The sequence below is a fragment of the Pituophis catenifer genome, unplaced genomic scaffold (genome assembly GCF_029215685.1).
Source record: "Pituophis catenifer annectens isolate HBS135680 unplaced genomic scaffold, rPitCat1.0.hap2 SCAF_4, whole genome shotgun sequence".
NCBI lineage: Eukaryota > Metazoa > Chordata > Lepidosauria > Squamata > Colubridae > Pituophis > Pituophis catenifer.
Window position 1 is genome coordinate 25,843,935 of NW_027256884.1, and position 23,361 is coordinate 25,867,295.

General features: G+C 43.1%; 1 protein-coding gene across 1 annotated transcript in view; it reads right to left on the reverse strand.

Moving 5' to 3' along the window:
* Window positions 1-2,076: 2,076 nt before the first annotated feature.
* Window positions 2,077-23,361, reverse strand: part of ITGBL1 (integrin subunit beta like 1) — a 174,624-nt gene continuing 153,339 nt past the window's right edge. The window contains exons 8-11 of the mRNA XM_070944319.1: window positions 22,225-22,341; window positions 9,874-10,020; window positions 3,572-3,685; window positions 2,077-2,536 (exon numbers count right to left, since the gene is read on the reverse strand). Coding sequence (XP_070800420.1) covers window positions 2,445-2,536; window positions 3,572-3,685; window positions 9,874-10,020; window positions 22,225-22,341 — 470 coding nt within the window. The 3' untranslated portion in view covers window positions 2,077-2,444. The remainder of the gene's footprint in view (window positions 2,537-3,571; window positions 3,686-9,873; window positions 10,021-22,224; window positions 22,342-23,361) is intronic.

Consider the following 23,361-nt stretch of genomic DNA (forward strand, 5'->3'; position numbering starts at 1 on the left):
CGGGGGCTTCAAAGGGCTGCCCTACAGCTGATCAGTGTTAAAAGGCAATGTGGTGGTAAACCAGTACACTCGGAAAACAAATGGGTAGACCGGTGCCTTCAAAAACAAATGGGTAGACCGGAACGCTCCAAGAACTAATGGGTAGACCAGTACAGCTCTGCAAGCAGTTAAAAGCCTGGTAGACCAGTTCCTCTGCTAAATCCTAAAGAATTGTCACATGACCATCAAACCACGCCCACAAAATAAGCCACGCCCACAGAACCGGTAGTAAAAAATTTTAGAACCCCCCCTGATGTGTATGTATATGAGTGTACACACAGCTGATACCGACTTACTTTTGTATGCTGAGAACAATTTATAATAGCAACAGCACTTTGACTCATATACCACTCCATAGTGTTCTTCAGCACTCTCTCAGCAGTTTACAAATGGTAGCATATTGTCCCCAACAATCTGGGTCCTCATTTTACCAACCTCGGAAGGACGGAAGGCTGGGTCAACCTTGAGCCTGTCAGGATCGAACTCCTGGCAGTGGGTAGAGTCAGCCTGCAATACTGCATTCTAACCACTGCACCACTATGGCTGTATAACACACATACACACACACACATGCACGAGTGCACACAAAGACACACACACAAAGATATTCCAAACAGAATTGTCCAAGTATATATTTGATATTTTAATCAAAAGGAGCATTTTTAATGCAATTGAAAGGAGAGACAAACAGAATTCACCTTGCCAAACATGAATTATTTCTCTACCGCTTAGTGCCCCATAGCATTTCTGGGCCTTGCGGTCAAATTCCTCTTCTTCTTTTGCTGTCACCACCTTTGTTCCCATTTATTTTGTAATCCACCTACTTGTGGTTAAATATGTACTGAAAGTGACTTCTTCCTGTTGGTCATCATACCAGGTGAAATGGTCTAACAAGACTGACAAAATCATAACCAAAAAGATTTCAACAGCAGTGTTGGCAAAGAGGACAAAGAAATTGCAATAAAATTATGCTGAGAAAAACAAGCATTTAAGCAAACATTGTATGCTTGCAACCTGTGCCTAAATGACTCATATAGAACGTATTTTTCAAGATTCAGGTACTTTATTTTTTTCCCCTTAAAAAAGCAGGGGATGCATAAATCAAGATAAATGGTTTGATTTTATTGCTAATCCTGTGAAAGGAAGCAATGTTTTATTGCAGGGAGGGATGTCCTTAAATGCTCCCATTCTATCCAGCTCTTTCCCCCACATTTTGCAGATACAGTAAGTGAATGAAGATTGATAGTAAGTGGTAAACTAGACAGCAAGCAACCTTTGAAGGGATCTATGTGAAAGTTTTCAAGAGAAAAACGAACTGATTTCCATAGTCAGAAGGATCCCCTCCATCAATGTCACCACCAATTCAGTCATTTTGCATAATCCTAAACCATTTTGAATGATTTCAGTTAAAACAGTTCTCTATTACTAGGAAACTGAAATTCAGTAATCCAAGCACCGTATTTTTCGCACTATAAGATGCACCTAGCTTTTGGAGAGGAAAACAAGAAAAAAAAATCTGCCTCTGCCTCCCAGCAATTTGCCTCCTTGCAGAAAACAGCCTGGTCAGCTTCAGCACAGTCTGATTTAGCACGAGCAGCTGATTGGTGATTGGATCAGCCTCCCAGAATTCTGCCGATCAGCTGTTCCAGGCTGTGGGGATCGCTGCCGCCCATCGCTGCCGCCGCCTATCACCACCTTTGCATGTCTCATTTTTGGCCTCCACATGCGCCATTTTCAGCCCATTCCAGGTGGTGGGGATAGCTGCCACCGCCACCACCATTTGGCCGCTATAGATGGCGGTGGCAATTCCACGGCTGAAAACAGGACGCACAGAGGCCGAAAATGGGACACACGGAGGCCAAAAATGGGGCACGCAGAGGTGGTGATGGGCGGCAGCAATTCCCGCAGCCTGGAACAGCTGATTGGCAGTATTCTGGAAGCCTGATCCAACCATCAATCAGCTGCTCGTGCTAAATCAGGGTGTGCTGAAGCTGACCAAGCTGTTTGCTGTTTGCTGCAAGGAGGCAAATTGCTGGGAGGCAGAGGCCGAAGGGTGGGGGCTGGCGGGTGGGCGGGGTTTCGGCAACATTCGCTCCATAAAATGCACAGACATTTCCACCCATTTTTGGGGAGGGGAAAAGTGTGACTTATAGAAAGAAAAATACGGTATGGTATATTACCATTTGTAGCACACTTTAAAGCTATGCGAGAGACGGAAAGAATATATATGCAGAATTAGAACCACAGAGCCGAACAGAGGTGCTCATATATTTTAAGAAATATTTCACTGAGCTGATTGATTAGGATGGGTAGGGTTTTTGGGTTGTGTTCATCTTACATTTATGTAGTCTAGCAGCCTCATTTTACACCACATATCTGTCAGTGTTCAGTGTTTCGTGGCAATGTTAGGGATATTCAGTCCCAAGCCAGATCTCACAAGCATTTCCGGTCCAACCTTCCCAGCACTCACAGTTTCCACAGTTACATATACCATTTCCTGGAACAAAACAAAATATCCATAATTGAAATTAAAAATGGGTTACTCTGTGAAAGTATAAACCATCACAAAAAATAGCTTTTATTTTTCTTTCTACATATTTCCCCCTTCTGCCTTGAGCTGAAGCTCTCAAGGCTTAAGGCATTTATTTTCTCCTTAGATCCCTCCAAACTGCTCAAAATGAGGATCCTGAGAGCCCCAAAATTGATTACGATGGATCACACATAAACCCCTTTTGAATCTCTGTTTTAAGGAGATCTGATGATGAACAAGAAGTGAGGTAAGATGCCCTCAGAAGTAGTAACTGCTTCAAAGTAATTCCTCAGTCCAATTCTAGCACTAAGAATTGAACTTATGAGTGATTGTGTGAAATTGCAATTGTGTATGTGTGTACATGGGTGGGAAAGAATGATAGTGATATTTATGATAGCATATGATACTGTATTTATGATTTTGAACATTTATGATATGACAAACGTTATGACAGCCTTTGTGTGTCATTTGCAGTTCTTGGGTATATTGGAATAATTTACTCCTTCCTCTTTCAAAAATCAGTTTTATAATGGGAACTGGAAGGATAAGAAATGGGCAATCAATTCCAGTTTTTTTTAAACATTCCTAAAAAAAATCTCTCTCTCTCTCTCTCTCTCTCTCTCTCTTTCTCTCTTCCTCCCTCCTTCCCTTTCCCTCCCTCTCTCTCTCTCTATGGGGGGAGCTTTTTTATTGACTCTTTAAGTCTTTGCTTCATACACATAGCCCTTTTCTTTTCCCAGATATAATTAGGAGCATTTCCCTCACACATTCATGAAAGAAGACTAACTTTGAAAGTCAGGAAGCTATTTCTCCTCATTCATTTAGAAATCTTTGTTTTGCAAAGCAATAACTGTTTAAGGGTGCTTTGCCTCTTAGTCTATAGCACCTGCTCTGAACTCAAGAGGCTGTTGGATGGATGAGAGCATGCAATGCTTTGGGAGCCCCTGAAATGTAGTGTCTTCTTAGAGAGCAGATAGGTTGACTATGGAGATCATACAACACCTGTGCAAATAAGGCCATCGTATTTGTCACAATCCCGGTCATCACATTCGCAGAATTCTCCTGAAATGTACCATTCCTGGGAAGAACAGATGCATTTTCCACAGTGACAGGAACCTGAAAGCACAGAAAAATCATTACTGGAACTCACTGAAGAGCAGAACTTTTCAATCAAGCAGGGGACATTTTAGGTAATCAGTGCCTATCAATAAATGATTGTCTACAAGGAGTTCATTGTGATAAAAGCCTATTGGTGAGAAGCATGTTCTGGGGGGGGGCTTTAACTTGAAGGGGGGGTTGTAGGATGCTCTATAATTATTTCCCTCCATTTTGATTTAATCAGGGGTTGCTTGGAAGAAAGACATTTTGTCTTGGTTCCAAAGCTCTAAAATCAAAGCCATTCTTCTCTGCGGGATTAAGGGAGAGTGGATGAAGGCATGTGAGAAGATTTAGCTAAGGTAAAGGGAAGAGAAAGGACAAAACCTCAAGGTTATTGAAACTACAGAGATGTAATCAGGAATAAAAACAGAGTGAGGTAATAAGAACAGGTCTCACTGGACTCTATATAGCTGTGTGGAAACACAATCCTCCTCACGTATCCCACTTGTTTTTCTTTTGAGCACTTTTACCCCCAGGCCAGAGTACAAACATTTGGGCATTCACTGCATGAAAACAACATGGAACCTCTAGGGTTTCAATTTATCAAGTATGCTTTACCTGAGGCCATACCACACTGTAATGAGAAGTCCCATCTTTTTAAGCAACTCAGCAGGAAAGAGTTAATTCAAGAATGGTCTTCAAACTAATGATTTGAACAGGTATGCAGATATGCTAAAATCCCACTGAATAGCAAACAATCATCTTTGAATCAAGCTTGATTCCTGGTGACGTTACTTGTTTCCATATGACAGTAAGAGATGCCCATCGCCTTCTTCCAGTAGGTTTCTAACTCCATCTAACAAAAAATATCTGGTATTTCCTGGAGTCTCCATCTAGGTAGTAACCAACCAGGCTAATTTTATTTTGTTACCATACTCAGACAAGAACGCATTTTAGTTTTTTCAAAGTCAGTGTTGTGGCTCCGACCCCCGACCCCATCTTATCGGAGGAAGAAGGCTCCAAAAGGGAAGGAGAGGAGTTGGCTGGGCCTCCCTCTCCAGGACCCTCCTCTCTGGCAATGCCTCAGGTGTCTCCCGACGGAGAAGAGATTGGCCAGGAGCCAGGTATCCCCGCGCAGGCGCAGTCGGACAGTGACGGGGATGAGTCTTGGCTGGATCCACGACAGCGTCGGAGAGATAAGCGCATGCCACAAAAGAGGAGGCGTGCCAGAGATTAGGCTGAATCACTGGACCACACCCCACAGGGTATAAAAGGGAGCATGGTGGCCAGTCAAGCCTTGTGATGAACAAAGCTGAAAGCTTCCACGCCATTCTGCATTGCCGGACTTTTGCTATAGGCTTTGCTGGATTATATTTGGACTTAAGTTACTCTGTAATTATTGAACATTTTACTTTGATGTACCAGAAGTGGAGAGAAGTTATCTCTTCCCTTCGTGAGTAATAAACTCTTGGCAGGCAGCCACAAGGTTGCTGCCAAGTTCCGTTATCATAAGGATTTTGTCGGCTGGTTTGGTTTTTAACTCTTGGACATCTGTTGGTGTGTTTGTGTGGGACGGGGACAAAACAGTCAGCTGGATGCTGCCACATAGCTAGGCTTCCTCTGCAGAACCAACTAGCCCAGGGGTCTGCAACCTTAAACACTCAAAAAGCTGTTTGGACCCGTTTCCCACAGAAAAGAAAACACCGGGAGCCACAAAACCCTTCCCGTACTGACTATTTCTTGAGCCGCCACAAAACTAGCATATGTAGTTGAATTAAACATTTTGTTTTCTTCTGAAATTTTTCTTTTCTTGGATTTATCCATGGTTGGCCTACCAGGAGTTGAAAAGCTCAATAAATTTCGTGCCGGCAGGTGTAGCACATTGGCGGTTGCGAAGCATATTTTGAGTGACAGGGAGCAGCAGCAGAGGGGTGAAAGAGCCACATGCGGCTCCAAAGATACAGGTTGCTGACCCCTGAACTAGCCAATAAAACTGCCATCCAAATGTGAAGTTGTATTGTGGTTGAACCTCAGTTTATTCTTAAAATGTATTTATTTATATTTTGTAAATAGAAATGTGATCGTGTGGTGTGGGGAACACTGTAATGGCTGCAACTTCAAGGACAGTCAGAAATCTAATTTTTCAGTGCCATCATAACTTTGGATGGTCACTGAACAAGAAGTATGTACCGCTTAGTTCTGCTACCCCAAAAGTGTAGCCTGATAGTTACGTGGTAAGCATCAGCAAAATCAAAAACAGTTAACTAGCACAATGAATCCAAAGACCGACAAAAATGGAGGGACAGTAAGAGGAAAGGAGCAATAGGCAATAGTTTACATTGGCTCTATTTCTATTTCAAAAAGACACAGCGTTCTAGGGCCATATTGTGGATAATTAGCATGACTAGTCCCACAAGAAACAAGTTCTGGCTTTAACCTACTGATGAGCATAACTGGCGCAGAGTGCGGCCACGCGGGTGGTGATGGGAGCAACGTGGTGCTCCCATGTAACACCTCTCCTGCACGAGCTGCACTGGCTCCCGGTGGTCTTCCGAGTGCGCTTCAAGGTTTTGGTTATCACCTTTAGAGTGCTCCATGGCTTAGGACCTGGTTATCTATGGGACCGCCTGCTACCAGCAATAGCCTCCCACCGACCAGTATGCTCCCATAGAGAGGGGCTCCTCCGGGTGCCGTCGGCCAAACAATGTCGACTGGCGGCCCCCAGGGGGAGAGCCTTCTCTGTGGGGGCACCTACTATCTGGAACGAACTCCCCCCGGAGATACGGAGGATCCCGGATCTGCGTACCTTCCGTCGCACGCTCAAGACTTTCTTATTTCATCAAGCTGGCCTGACCTAAGTCTTTCCCCTTTTTAAATGGAATTTTAAATTTGTTTTTAAATTATTGGGGTTTTAAATTTGTTCAGCCAAATTATTTAATTCGTTTTATTTTATTTTAAATTTTGTATTTATATGTTTTATTCTATGGCTGTTCACCGCCCTGAGTCCTTCGGGAGTAGGGCGGTATATAAATTCAATAAAAACAAAACAAAACAAAAAATAATGACAGCAGAAGAGAGATGGAAAATAAGACACTGTGGGACCCCTCCTCTGTTCTGCACCATGAAGGAAACAAGTTACTGAATGGGATGATGTGCCCAACAATTTCTAAACTTTCAATAGGAATATTTTTTTTTATAAAAAGCACATTCCTTTCTATATATTGTAGAGAAAAAATGAGAATTCTTTAGCAAAAGAGTTAAAAATGTATAGACAGTGGTGGGATTCAAATAATTTAACAACCGGTTCTCTGCCCTAATGACCAGCTGGGTAGGCGTGGTTTGGTGGTCATGTGACTGTCTGGGCATGGCCAACTCAACATCACTTACGTTGATGGGCGCTTTGCCTTAGCTGTTACAATGTAATAAGGGTTAACCAGAGAGGCAATTTCTGTAAGCAGGGCAATAAAGATTAGGCTAGAAACAACACCAGAATGCTTGCTTCCTTCCTGCCTTCCTTACAGGATTAGCCCTGTAAAGTGGAAAAAAACCAAATAAGATTTCTTCTAACAACCGGTTTTCTGAATTGCTTAGAAAATTATCAACCAGTTCTCCCGAATAGGTGTGAACTGGCTGAATCCCACCACTGCTTATAGAGAATCAGAAGGAACCTAATGGGAGGCAGACTTTTTAAAGTACAGGTAGTCCTCAACTTACAACAGTTCATTTAGTGACCGTTCTAAGATACAACATCGTTATTATCATTTTTCACATTTACAACTTTTGCAGGAGCCCCAGGGTCGCGTGGTCAGAATTCGGATGCTTGGCATGATGACTCATGATGGTTGCGGTGTTCTGGAGTCATATGATCACTTTTTGCGACCTTCTGACAAGCCAAGTCAATGGGGAAGCCAGATTCACTTAACAACCATGTCACAAACTTAACAACTGTTAAAGTGGTAAACTAGGCAAAAACCTCACTTAACAAATGTCTCTCAGAAATTTGGGATTTCCTCAATTGAGGACTACCTGTATCTTTTGTAAGAGAACTCTGGATATTTTGAATTATTTCCCTTCCTACTATGTAACAAAGTCTCACCTCACTTCTGGATAATCAAATTTAGAATATAAACATAGAATAATAAAGACGGAAGGAACTTTGGCAATCTTCTAGTCCAACCCTCTCTGCTCAGGCAGTGTTGTGACTCCGTTACCTGAGCCTGTGTCATCGGCAGGAGAGGACTCCGAAAGTGAAGGAGAGGAGTTGGCAAGGCCTCCCTCTCCAGGACCCTCCTCTCTGGCAATGCCTTCGGTGTCCGCCGAAGGGCAAGAGATAGGGCCGGGGCCAAGCACATCCATGCAGCCACAGGTGGACAGTGATGAGGGTAAGGAGTCTTGGATGGATCCTCGGCAGCGTCGCAGAGATAACCGCGCGCAACAGAAGAAAAGGCGTGCCAGAGATTAGGCTGAGTCACTGGACCACACCCCACAGGGTATAAAAGGGGGTGAGGTGGCCATTCAGACTCTGTGACGGACAAAACTAACTACTATAGAGTCACATTGCATCTTTGGAAACAACATTATCAGCCTTGGATTTATTTTACGAACTGGACAATTCTTGATTGTGGGTATTTTGTTTATTGAGTAAAATTCTTGGCAAGCAGCTACTGGGTTGCTGCCAAGCGTCTTATCGGAAGAATTGGTTGTCTGCCAGTTTATTTAACCCTCGGCTGTCTGTTTGTGTGCGTGTGTGAAATGGGGACAGAACAGGCCGGAGACCTTACCATGTCAGACAAATGGTTGTCCAGTCTCTTTTGGGAAGCCTCCAGTTATGGAACACCCACAACTTCTGAAGGCAAGTTATTCCATTGGTTAATTGCTCTCACCGTTAGGAATATTATCCTTAGTTCAAGGCTGCTTCTCTCCTTGGTTAGTTTCCATCCATTGCTTCTTGTCTTGCCTTTTGGTGCTTTGGAGAATAGGTTGAACCCCCCCCTCTTCTTTGTGGCAGCCCCTCAAATATTGAAACACTGCTATCATGTCACCCCTACTCCTTCTTTTTATTAGACTAGAGCAGGGGTGGGCAAATATGGCCCCTTTATGACTTGTGGACTTCAACTCCCAGAATTCCTGAGCCAGCTTGGCTATCTCAGGAATTCTGGGAGTTGAAGTCCACAGGTTGTAAAAGGGCCACAGTTGCCCACCCCTGGACTAGAAATATCCCATTTCAGTAACTAGTTTTTGTACGTTTTAGTCTCTAACACTACTTAGAACCTGGACCTCTTTTTTGACAAATCACATGAATTTTTTTTTAAAATGTGATTTTGTAAAAAAAAAAAAAATCACATGCAGCCACACACAGAGACACACACACACACTTTACAATAAATAAAGCACAAAAGGATAGGTACGCTGTAATGGTGCGTGACATTCATACAAATTATAATCAAATTCGGCAATGCTGTTTTGCCTGCCCCAATTTCCCAAAACATTTGAGGAAGGATGGATGCAGCTCTGTATTCTTAAGTCAAGTGTCTCCACCAAGTAGATGAAATGTTATAAAAGACTGGATTTCTTCTAGAAAAAATAAAAGTACCATTTCATCTTCTACTTCGTCTTAGAATTCTTTCTTCTCCCCTGGATTCAAGGCATGACCCTGAGCCCTATTGTTGCAAATGCCACTGATCTTCAAAGACTAGGACCAAAATATAATTTACAATGAAAGCTGATGATTACAACATGCTAACCTATAAAACCTGTAAAATAAAAGAACTGAGTGAATTTTGATGAACATGAATTGCACGAACAGTGCAAGAGAAGGCGTGTGGGTAGTGGACAAGAACTTTTCCATTCTGCTCAAAAGCAAATTTCCTTCTTAGAAGTTTAGCAATTGTAGAGCCGCCTGCTGCTAATAGCACTTAAAGCTTAATGCTAAAATATATCCCATAATACACAATGAGCCCATATTGATATATACACCCACAAAGATATCACCAAATGGAATGGCCTGCTGTTGGTAAACCGTTCCTGTGGGCAAAACTTCTCAATGCAATGTGGAGTATTTTGCCACAAGAACGTTCTGTGATATAAACATTTTGAAAAGCTTTTTTAACAACAAAGGATTACCAAGATGTAAAGCACAAGTTGTACTTTTTTATTCTTCAGGAACAGGGCCAATTGAAGCATCAATCAGTCCCCCACTTACTTACCCTTTCCTGAGCATAATATGCCGTCGGCTGATTCACAGAAACTTCTGCTCTCATCTTCGGCCATGTTACATTTCCTTGGGTGTTGACACAATTTCCCAAACCATCCATCCTTACAAATGCAACGACCACAGGAACAGGTCCCTTGATCTAGATAAAAGGAGAATCCCTAGGCAGGGACTTTAATATGTAGAGGAGATTATTCACTTTGTCTTTTCAGAGGGGCTCATGTGAATTTGCATCTATTTCTACCTCATACTAAGGATGAGAGGTGGTTTAGGCCAGGGGTCCCCAACTTTTTGGTTCTGCGGACTGGTGGTGGTGACTTCGGCAGTTTCAGTAGCGGGAGGGAGGAGAAATGGTTTCGCATATGCAACCTAAACCCTGTGCGTTCACATGCTCGCCTGCCATTTTGGCGGCACAGTTTCCAATGGGCCATTGACCACTTCCAGCACCTGCTCCCTCCCAGCACTGTGTTTTCTGTCATGTACTGAAGTTAGAAGACAAAGCCATTCTGCTAAATGTCAGTAGAAGAGGCTTGTCAGAAATCTTCTTCAAATTCCTAATGCAACTTTGTCTTTCATTTTTAGGTTTTTTTATTGATTTTATTGCAATTTCTTTGATTGTTGTGAGCTGTCCAGACCCATTGAGAGTGTGAAAGCCCCTGATGAAATTCTTGTTTACAATACAGTTGCATGATCTTATCCTGGAGGATAATGGCCTTATCTCCAAGTAGGTGCTTGAGCCAAATCAAAATCGTTGCAGCTGCACGTAAGTAACAGAGTTTATTTTTATTTTATTTTTTTTTGAATTTGTATACCGCCCTTCTCCCTGAGGACTCAGGGCGGTGAACAGCCAAGTAAAAACATCAAGTACAAATATTAAAACACAGTTAAAATATACATATATAAATTTGGCCCCATTAATTAAAAACAATAAACAAAACACTTAAAAACACTTAAAAAATTAGGCCAGCCCGGCTTGCTGGAAAAGGAAGGTTTTAAGGGCACGGCGGAAGGCACCGAGGTCTTGGATTCTCCTTATCTCTGGAGGCAATTGATTCCAGAGGGTAGGTGCCCCCACAGAGAAGGCCCTCCCCCTGGGGGTCACCAGCCTGCACTGTTTGGCTGATGGCACCCCGAGGAGGCCCTCTCTGTGGGAGTGCACAGGTCGATGGGAGATCGTCGGTGGCAGCAGGCGGTCTCGAAGATAGCTAGGCCCTATGCCATGGAGCGCTTTAAAGGTGATAACCAACACCTTGAAGCGCACCCGGAAGACCACTGGGAGCCAGTGCAGCTCGCGCAGGAGCGGTGTTACATGGGAGCGCCAGGCTGCTCCCGTCACTACCCGCGCTGTTGCATTCTGGACCAGTTGGAGCCTCCGGGTGCTCCTCAAGGGGAGCCCCATGTAGAGAGCGTTGCAGTAGTCAAGGCGAGAGGTGACGAGGGCATGAGTGACTGTGCACAGGGAATCCCGATCAAGAAAGGGCCGCAACTGGCGGATCAGGCGAACCTGACAAAAGGTCCCCCTGGTTACAGCCGTCAGATGTTCCTCCAAGGACAGCTGCCTATCCAGGAGGACTCCCAGATTGCGAGCCCTCTCTGTGGGGGCCAACGACTTGCCCCCAATAGTCAGTGATGGAGTCAACTGACTATATCGGGATGCCGGGAGCCACAGCCACTCAGTCTTGGAAGGGTTGAGCCTGAGCCTGTTCCTCCCCATCCAGATCCGCACAGCCTCCAGGCACTGGGACATCACTTCAAGGGCATTGTTGGGGTGGCCTGGGGTGGAGATGTACAGCTGGGTGTCATCAGCGTACTGGTGGTATCTCACCCCAAAGCCACGGATGATCTCGCCCAGCGGCTTCACATAAATGTTGAACAGGAGGGGCGAGAGGACCGACCCCTGAGGCACTCCACATATAAGAGGCCTTGAGGTCGACCTCTGCCCACCTGCCAACACGAACTGCGACCGGTCGGAGAGAAAGGAGGAGAACCACTGTAATACGGTGCCCCCCATCCCCAACTCTTCCAACCGGTGCAGCATGATACCATGGTCGATGGTATCAAAAGCCGCTGAGAGGTCTAACAGGACCAGAACAGAGGAACAACCCCTGTCCCGAGCCCTCCAGAGATCATCAACCAACGCGACCAATGCCGTTTCCGTGCTGTGTCCAGGCCTGAAACCCGACTGGAACGGATCTAGATAGGATGTTTCCTCCAAGAATTGTGGAAACTGTCACGCGACCACACTCTCAACAACCTTCGCCAGGAAGCGAAGGTTGGAGACAGGACGATAGTTGGCCAATATTGCCGGATCCAGGGACGGCTTCTTGAGGAGAGGCCTCACCACCGCTTCTTTCAAGGCGGCGGGGAAGTGACCCTCACTCAACGAAGCGTTGATAACACCCTGGAGCCAGCCTCATGTAACCTCCCGGGAGGCCAGTACCAACCAGGAGGGACACGGGTCCAGTAAACATGTGGCCGCACTAAGTCTCCCCAAAATCCTGTCCACATCATCCGGAGTCACAGCATCAAACTCCTCCCAGGTAACATTCTCAAGACTATTCCTCGTCACCCTGCCCTGATCTACCCAGTCAGAGTCCAAATCCCCCCGGATCTGAGCGATTTTGTCATACAGGTATTGTCCGAAATCCTCTGCCCTGCCTTCCAAGGGATCCTCCCGCGCTCCCGGATGGAGCAGGGAGCGGGTTACCCTGAACAGGGCGGCCGGACGATTCCCTGATGACGCAATAGAGGCGGAAAAGTAGTTAAACTTTGCCGTCTTTATCGCCACTAGGTAGGTCTTAATATGCGACCTTACCAGTGTTCGGTCAGATTCAGCGAGACTGGCCCTCCAACCGCTCTCTAGGCGTCTTTTCCGGCGTTTCATCTCCCTCAGCTCCTCGGTGAACCAAGGAGCCATGAGGGATCGACACCGGGTCAGAGGCCGCAAAGGCACGACTCGATCCAAGGCCCCACCAGCCGCCCAATCCCAGGCAGCTACCAGGTCCTCGGCCGAGTCGTGTGCCAGATCTTCAGGAATTGGTCCAAGCTCCGTCTGGAACCTATCAGGATCCATCAGGCGCCTGGGGCGGATCCATCTAATTGGGTCTGCCTCCCTGCGGCGGGGTGTAGCGGTTCGAAGGTCCAGACGAAGGAGTGAGTGATCTGACCATGACAAGGGTTTCATGTCTATATCCCCTATAATAAGACCACTCAACCACTGGCCAGAGACAAAAATCAGGTCCAGCGTGTGTCCCCCCCTGTGAGTGGGGCCATGAACTAACTGGGTCAGGTCCATGGCCGTCATGGAAGCCATGAACTCCCGAGCCATCTCTGACGTTTCACCAACGGACGGCAGATTGAAATCACCCATGACCAAAAGCCTGGGTGTATCAACTGCCACCGTGGCTATCACGTCGAGTAGCTCGGGCAGGGCCGTTGCCACGCGGCAGGGAGCCAGGTACGTAAGCAGCAAGCCCATCTGAACCCCATGACCCCATCTCACAAAGAGGGACTCACACCTGGCAATCTGTGGCACAGTGGTCTCCCTCGGACCCAGACCTTCGTTAATAATAACTGCCACCCCCCCCCGCCCCTCCCCTGGGCTCTCGGCTGATGGAATGCTCTGAAGCCTGGTGGACACATCTCAACCAGAGGGACCCCTCCCTCCGGGCCCAACCAGGTCTCCGTAATACCCGCCAGGTCCGCTCCCCCCTCTTGAATAAGATCGTAAATGAGGGGGGCCTTATTTACCATGGACCTGGCGTTGCACAGCATCAGCCGGAGGCCCAGGTCCTGAGTATCTGAGCCACCTAGTATCCGAGGGGAGCCTTGAGGACCGGGGCGTGCAATCGCTCTCAAGTAGCGAGTGCGCACCCCCGGCACAAGATAAGGTCCTCTGCTCCCGCCATATCTGCCCCTCCCATCCACCGTGCTGATGACATCCCCAATCCCTCGTTGGCAACAATCTGTAAAGGGAAAGGATTCTATTTCTCTTGCCGGTTTCAGAAAAGGCAGCATTCAGCAGATGCAAGGGTCGCTATTCAAAGGAAGTAGAGTATTTTTGCCTGTTTTAGAATGCATTTCTAATTCTTGCATTGTGCCAAAATGGAAGATGATCATAGCCTGGACGGAGAATGATAGCTGAATAAGAAAATCTGAAATCTATTCTCTTGCCCCACCCTTCCTATCAAGATTTAGGATTGTCTTTCTCCCTTCAAGATACATTAAAATGGATAATGGATGGGGAGATTTTGATTTAGCTACATGATGCAAGGCCTTATCATATTCCTTCTTCTCTATGCTACTTAAAATGAACTTGTTTAGTGACAACACTTGGAAACAAAGAGCTCTTCCACATACAAGGATCAGATCCTTGCATATCTCTGTAATGCCATGTATCTCCCAGTGGTTTTTGCGTTTGACCTGATTAATTTCAGTGGTTAATTGCCTCAGGTATTCCACATAGAATGCAAAGAAGACGGATTTGTGCTATTTTCTCCCTAGCTGTGCAGTACACAATTCCTCCTGAGAGGAAATTTCTACCATGTCACAGTTTGTAGTTCCAGGATATCCTTTCTATTCTTAAAGTGAAAACACCATCACTCCTCACTAGCATTCCTCTCTTGTAGGCAATCAGTAGAGAGCTTTTGTGTTGTTGTTTACTGTTTTTTCAGCAGAGAAAGCAATGCTCTGAGGGAAGAACAAGCAAGGGAGCAGAATCTTATTAGTTGCCATTTTTAGACACCCCACCCCACCCCTCCCAATTTCTCTCTTGAGGAATTAGCCAGTTCAGAAGCAAGAACAGAAAAAGATGGAAAGTGATACGGCATTGCAAAGATGCTACTGGTATGAGAGACAAAATATCTGGCTGATCTTCAGTTCTCTTTTTATTTGCATCCATATAAAACTGCAGATACGCAGGACTCATTTCGCCTAGCCCTATCAAAGGACTGGATGTGGCCAAGAACTTAACATTTATTTTAGATAAAGTGCCAATATGGTTAAGTGGATGGTTTGTCCATCAAGGTGAGTGGTGTTTAATCACTCCTTAAAGTGCTATGTTACTCCCAAAGCAGAGGTGGACAATCTCTTCCAGCTGGAAATCACAATTTTAATGAATAATTGTAGTCATGACTAACTCCGTTTTGGAGAGGAGGGTTCTGTCATTCATGGAAATACTTGTTCTATATCAGAAGTCATTGAGAAATCACCTGGCTGTAAAAAAATATCCGTGCAAATGTGCTTCCAGCTGTGGAATCCTAGATGACTCCAGAATTAGAGAAAAACAAGGTAGGGAAAGTCTGCAGATCAGGATTTCTGAAATTCTTTACAATTCTTTTAATAGCACTTCCACTCTGGCTCATGTGATCAGGAAGGAGGAGGTAGGGGTTTTAGGAATAGAGCTGGTAGCAGTCTTCTGAGTTGAGGTCAATTGTTTCTCTCCTCTGTATGCAAATGCTTTTGTTGGATTGTTTTTCCTCCAGAGTTTTCTGGCCAGATCCAGACCATTTTCAAACTTGACTTTTCTTTTGTTCCCTCCTCCCACTAAACCAAATTTGGTCCCATTCTGTTCTGTTTCCAGGTACCCTCTTTCCCCTAAAATAAGACATCCTCTGATAATAAGCCCAATCGGGCTTTTGAGCACATACGCTAAAATAAGCCCCCCCCCTGAAAATAAGCCCTCCCCGAAAATATTTAAACGCATGCACAGCCGGTCCTTGCCATTTCCTCTGGTTTCCTCCATGTGCCCCAAAATAATAAGACCTCCCCGAAAATAAGGCCAAGCACTTATTTCGGAGTTCAAAAAAAATATAAGAGAGGGTCTTTTTTTGGGAAAACACGGTAGTTGCCTGCTGACAAAAAAATAGGCAGTCTTCTTGAGCCTTTTGTCCAGCTGTCCATCAACAGGATAACTTTCTGAAGACCAAATAGAATGGGTTTACATTTGGTCCACTGAAAGAAATCGGCAAGAGAAAAGTCAGGTTCAAAGGTAGGCCAGATCCAGAGCGGACCTGGGGAGAAAACACATCCAGAAAATTATCCCCAATGCTGCCCTATTGGAGAGGCACTTGGGCATCTATTTTAAGTCCATCCTTCCTCCCTCCTGGTTGGGTAAACTAGGAAGGAGCATGTGCTTCTGCCTTGTGCTTCTCAGGGTATACCAGTGTTGGGCTCCTGCTGGTTCTGCACTGGTTCTCCCGAACCGGATGTTAATTTTCTGAGCAGTTTCGAGAACAGTAGTTGGAAGAAATCTTTTCCCACACCACAGGGCTAATCCTGCAAGGAACGCAGAAAGGAAAGATTCTAGTGTGCCTGTATTTCTAGCCTAATCCTTATCTTAATTGCCACCCCTGCTGCTTTAAGTGTTTTCAGAAACTGCCCAGGCTTTCTGTCTGTAGCTGAGCTTCTCTGGAGTTCCCCCCTCCCCAGAGTTTTTTGTGGTACTTTTATTCCTGGGGCTTGAACAGCTATTTACAGAAGGGTTGGCATAGCTATAGAAGAAATGGCTGAGAGGCAGGACGCAAGCTTGGCATTCTGTCTGATTTCTTTTTACTGCCTTTCTAAAGGCATGTGATTTTTTTCCTTAAATCTGGATGATTACCTTAGGATATCTTGTGAGGTGAGTGAAGCCAGCTGGTATCTTTAAGTGGTGCAAATGGATCTAATGATTGCTTCTCCTGGGTGCTTTTTGTCAGTTCGCTGAGCACAGGAGTCTCTTGTTTATGGAGATTCTTCAGTCATTCAGGTCATGGTTGTCTCAAAGGTGCTTTTTTCAAGAGGCAACTGGGCTTTTTTGGTTTCCAGAAAGTCCAGTTGCCTCTTGAAAAAGCACCTTTGGGACAGGAGTCTCTTGCATCGCTTCGGAGTGGCCAAGCTACATGACTGCTCACTGATAATAAGTGGATCCTCCTTCCAATTTGTTATAGTTTGCTCTCATGATAATATGGCATAGTAACATGGCACCAATCGTAGAAAGTTAGCACCCACCCTTCTCCTAGAAGAATGAAATATTTTGAGAAATATTAAAAAGGAAGAATATATTTCCCTGGATGAGAAACGGAGAAACATGTTTTCTTAGAGGGAGAAAGTAGCCCCCACCTTCCTTAAGAGCCCATAGCAGATGTCAGCAATTAAGAGATAAAGAGATAGATAGCTATATTCATAGGCAAAAATTCCCTGCAACAAGGTCTGAACAAAGACAGAATGGGATTAGCCCTCAAGATGATAATTTGTTAATTTCTCTCTTTAGCTCATCATTTTGTAGCCCAAATATGCCCACCCACTTTCTGGAGAGCGTAAATGACCTCTCTGCTAAAGGGTTTCACTTTACGAGCAAGAGTTGGCTGTATTTTAACTATTTTAATTCCTCAATGTGCTTTGGCAGCCTGCCTGATTTGTAACTCTGGGCTGCAGGTATTGCTGAGAAAAAGGAAGGTATTCAGACAGAATGGTTTAGCTTTCCATGACAGCTGTGACTCATTGATCTTCAGTGTGTATTATTCCCCCATTTCTAATCTAATGATTGGTATTTAGGCCAGCTTTTTGCAAGCAAAGAAGCTTTTTGTATTTTTATACAAGTAATCTTTGACTTACAACAGTTTATTTAGTGACCATTCAACGTTACAATGGCACTGAAAAAAGTGATTTATGAATGTTTTTCACACTTATGACTGTTGCAGCATCCCCACGGTCATGAGAGGTCGGGTGAAGCTAAGCGCCCCTCAATGTGAGTCACATTAAGTTGGCCACACCCACTCAGTCACATGACCACCCAGCCACGCCTACCAAGCTGGTCATTAGGGCAGAGAACCAGTTGTTAAATTATCTGAAGCCCACCACTGGGGTACATATACCTACAACCAGTGGTGGGATTCAGCCAGTTTGCACCACTTCGGGAGAACCTGTTGTTAATTTTCTGAGCAGTTTGGCAAACTGGTTGTTGGAAGAAATCATTAGGGCAGAGAACCGGTTGCTAAATTACTTGAATCCCACCACTGCCTACAACTGTACCAAGTCACAATACAAGGGAAAAACCAGAAAGAAACAAATGCATGCATATCTCATCTTAGTTCATTATACAAAAGAAAATGCAGGTACTTTCTATGGCCATTGCTGGTAAAAGGGCTGAAACATTTTGAGAAGCCACGTTCTGCCTGTTTTCCCTAAGTTGTATTTATCTTAAATGAGTTCATCAGCTACGGTTCTCTTTTGATTAAGGTCGCCTGGCTTTGATGATTTACATGTTAGAAATTCCCTATGAATGATTGTTTATGGGGCTGTCCTTGAGAATGTATTTAATAATACTAATGTTTTAAAAAAACAATCTGGAATGATTTATTTCCGGCCTTTTTTCCCCCATGAGCTCATGGTACTATACATAGAATCTCCCTCTCCAATTTTTCTACCATTGTAACAACAGTAGGTGGAACTAAGAGAGATGGGTAAACAAAGTCACCCAATTTGAACCTGCCTGAGTCACTCTCAAACATCTGAGTAACTACAATGCACTTATCAGTTCCTGAGAGCAGAATTCCAACATTTCCCTTGGTATGTGGTAAGTGGTAAAGGTGACTATACAAGGTGAAGCTCCACTCCAGTTCCAGCTGTGAAATATAGTATACGCTCTCCAAAAAGTCCACTTTGGTTCTGCTTCAGTGCCAGGCAAAGATCTTTTTCTTCTTTCCCCATCTTTTATCCTCTTTACTTTTCTGTTGTGTGTTTATTTTTAGATTCTCTTGTGATGCTTCTTTTAGCATTTCCTTTTAATTGGCTCTTGTTTTAACTGGATCTAGTGGGTTGTTTTCCATTTGAGTTACACGGACTTTACTGATGTTTCATTCTATGTCATCTTAAAAGTGATTAGCTAACTAGGCAATTATTAAGTCTCAAAAAGTATCTGAAAAAAATAAATGACAAGTCAGCTCAGGTAAAATATTCCAAATGCTGAAAGGACAGTTTACATTATCAAGCATATTATTTAATTACCCTATATTATTTCCTACCATGGCAAACTTTCTTTCCCGCTGTGTTCTCCTGGGACATTTTACTTCTTTGAGGAATTTGAATAACACAGCACATTTTTCTGCATTCAGCTCATGAAGGAGAAAGCTACATGATGAAATAAATTCCATTCCAATCAAGGGCACCAAGTTTAAGTGTGATAAACTTCTGAATATGATCAGAACAGATCAAGGCATGTAAATCGTCAGTTGCTTTCCCTTCTTAGTTCTTGATGAAAATGCACTATTTTTTTCCTTCATCCAATGAGGGGCAGTAGCATTTTTAGGACTTTGCAAATATGCAAGATCATGGATGCTTATGCCCTCATCCAACACATTTTCTCTTTATATTTACCTCAGCCTAGAGTTGGAAAAGTGAGCTATAAATCAATATCTGCTAGTGAGACAAGCAGAAGACAATTATCCAGTTCACCTCCTCCTCCATTTACTTTTTCAATAGGCATTAAGTCTTCCTACCAGTTCTTCAAGATCACGCCTAGCTTTAATTCGTTCTGCTTTAAGCTCTCCTTCATCCTTTCCATGAAATCAACAGGAGCTGAACTCCACTACTTGTTAACATTTGCAGAAGAAATTATGTTGAGGTTGGCATAACTTGTCGCTAAATGGTTAGAAGCAGCCTGAAAATAAGACATTTTATGCCTATGCATCTCAACATAATTAGTGGGTTTTCCAGTATCTTCTGTGTTGAAAAAGACATTTTTTCTTAATAGTTTTTTCCCCTATAAATTTATATTTTTGATGCCCAAGTATGAGGCATACTATAAATGAGTAGTAGATATTTTAAGAAATCTGATTAATGGTATAATAAATGGGTGGGTTTCTTTTGCTGGAATTGCATAAGCAATTTGTTCAATAGCAAATAGAATATGGATACATAAGGCTATTGTAAATTTCTCTGAGTATTTTCATGTGCAAAAATTCAGGGGCCGATCTACAATGAAGGTCTGAATTATTAGATATGTAATGATAAACCGCTATAGTGCTGATCTCAATCTCATACAGAATTTGATTTCTGTATTTAAGATTTCTAGTATCCACTTTTTCCCCCTAAACCATTACAATATTGAGATTTTATCTTTCTGATTAATATATCTATTTGAAACTGGAGGTTTGCATCAGGAGCTGAGAATCATACAAATTTGTAGTGACTGGCAAACAAAGTTCCTTTTTAGTCTATTCTTGACCAATATACATTTGTTTAGCTTTTGGTAGCTTCTGAAGAAATAAATAATTTTAAATAATAAAATATCCCAACTTTCTCAATATTTCTACATGTTGATCCCCCCCAAAGTAGGAAAAAAATCTATCTATTATTCATATCAACATACAGTGCTTGTCTGGAAATTTTAACTTACAACTCTCATCAACCACAATCAGCATGGCCACTGCCTGCTCATCGTTTTAGCTTCTTTGTTGATTTCATTGACTTTTAATTACAAAAGGTTTAATGAACATCTGGTTCTCTAAACCTGGTGAATTAGCTTCTACCAGTCTCAATGAGATGAAAAATAAGGAAGAATATTTGGAACTGTAGCTCAACAACAACAATAGGCTCACAAATTTCCCATTGATGAACTATAAAAAGGACTTTGTTTTTCCTTGAAAATGTTTCACTTCTCATCCAAGAAGCTCTTCAATCCTAACTGAATGGTGGAGGGATTTCTATTCCTTGCAATCGTTAGCAGGTATGGATCCTTCTTGGAACTGCTGAAAGGACCGTATTGTAAACAGCAGATAGATGGTGTTGTATCCCTCCCCCTCTGTTGAGAGAGAGCTGTTCAAATACCACCTACGGTGTCTCCTGTTTACAACAAGGTCCTTTCAGCAGTTCCAAGAAGGTTCCCTATCCATTTGCACTATTTCAGTGATCCCAAGTGCTCCAAATGGCCTCAATGACTCTCAGAAAGAGTAGTTAAGACCTTGCAGATAACTGCAAGGAATATAAATCTTTCCATCCTTCACCATTCAATCAGAACTGAAGAAGCTTCTTGGATGAGAAGTGAAACATCTTCAAGGAAAAACAAAGTCTAGTTGCCTTTTGAAAAAAAGCACCTTTAGGACAACCATGATGTGAATGACTTGAGAATGTCCATAGACCTATAAATCAGCAATTAATGCTGCAGAATTTTCTCTAAAAAGGAATCATACCACATTTTGTGTAGCTTTGAGGTTCAGCTGCAGGTAATAACTCACGGGTATCCAATTTCGAGTCTATTTAAGCTTGATCCAGAGAATCATTGAGCACAGCCTTACAAACCTACCTTTCCCACCAATATTTCTCTCTGAAAACAAGGCATTCACTATAAACATCAGAGTGCCCCTAAATATATGCAAAGTGTGTTTTTATTGAATATAACCCAATGGCTCATCTAGGTTTAAGACAGCAGAGTAAGTACCATTTCAATAAAGGCTCTGGCACCGCCTTCAGAAGGATGGCTCCAGATGTTGAGATGTTGAGAAACATGGGAAAAACACACATACACATATTTATGTTCTCCATTTCACATATGAATGTGATGATGTTCAAACGGGAACTTTCAGATAGCAAAACCTCTTAATATGGGGCAGGCTCCGCATACTATTTTTAGGAAGAGGTTCATTTTGCTGAATATCAGTTTTAGCTTTATAGCTGGTGAAGTGCACAGCACAGTCCCTTGTATGCCCTCATCTTTGCTATTCCTTCTGTTTCCCCAAGATGTGAATCATTGAGCATATGGTAGCCCATTCTTTTAATTCAGATGATAGATTCCGAGTCAATATCTCCTGTTTCTTTCAAATAATTTTACATTTTTAGAAACAAAACCATTTGTTTACATTGTTTATTTTACAGAACACACACACACACACACACACACACACACATATTCGTAGATTTTCACGGGTACAGGTATGCAAGTCTTGGTGTATTCGGGTCTTCTCCCGTGTAAGATTGAGAGCACTATGGCAATGTTTTGGCAGAATCTCATTTGCCATCATCAGGCTTATGCAAGGGGTCTTCTGTTGCTGCAGAACTCCCCTTGCATAAGCCTGATGATGGCAGATGAGATTCTGCCAAAACATTGCCAAAGTGCTCTCAATCTTACACGGGAGAAGACCCGAATACACCAAGACTTGCATATATATAAATATACATACATACATACATACATACATACATACATACATACATACATGAGACACCTATCTCTCTCCATGTTGTACATACATTCCTGCCTCTTAAAATAGTTACTTTCTTTATATTATCACAATAATTCCAAACCAGAGGAAAAAATAGCATTATAACCACAACATTACTTCATCCGAAATCCATATTAAAATTGACCTACCATTGCAGACATTGCCATCGTTGTCTTCACACTGTCTATCATCACACTCGCAAAGTTTGCCATATATTTTGGACTCTCCAGGAGGAAAACATGTACACCGGCCACAATCACATTTTCCTGTGAGAAAAGTCATCTCTCATTAGTCAAATCCAGCCGCCAAGGTCAACTTGTTCTTGTCTATGACTCAACTTAGCAAATTAACAAAGAAATATAAAAATCACCCTGAAAGAGGAAGGCAGTACATTTTTAAAAGATAGCTGTGTAAGGGCTGTTTTGTGTTACAGGAACACAGAATTTTCTTAAACACATCAAGCTATTCCTTTAGTTGAGTTATTAAGAGAAATAAAGAACTCTCTAGAGGCTTGCCTTGCCTTGAACACCTGGGTCTACCAGCTTAGATCTATAATCACTTCTACTTAAAGCAAAGGGGAAATATATACAATTTAATATAATTGTTGTATGGGGAATGGACTTTAGTACAGTACTTTGGCATGTTGAAAGAAAATCAAAGCTAAAGAGTTGGAGGTAACATCTGTATAGCACAACCTCTTGGGCTGAGGCCTCTCCTTGGCCCATTAGTGGTTGTTAGGACAGTATTCAAAAAGTGGGCGAAGGGTGATTTAAAAAATGGTGAGGAGTATACCTGAGAAGAATTAAAGGGGATATCTTTGACTTAAAGGTAATAACATTGAATTATTAATTTGATTACTTCCCTTGTATTCCTTCGGCATCAGGTTATATACATCCCTGAATTATCCAGAATCGTAGCTTTCAAAGAATGTCGTGAATGCAACTCAATGAATTCAGTGAATTCAAAGAGAAACTGAACCCAACCCACTGAATCTCTTTTTTCCCCCTCTTGAAATGAAAAGGATATTGTAGTCTAATATAGGCAGTCCACAACTTACGACCAATTCTTTAATGGTCAGAGGTATGAAGGGCTCGTAAGTTTATTATCTTCTGGCTATCTTCTGGCTATCATAAAATGTCATCTTGACATCCGTACACCATCACAGATACATGACTACATTTGGCATCTGGCCCACATTTACAACTAGTTGCAGCATCCTGCAGCCATGTTACCACAATTTGCAATATTTTTTGCTGGCTTCTGACAAAAAAAACCTCCCACAGTTA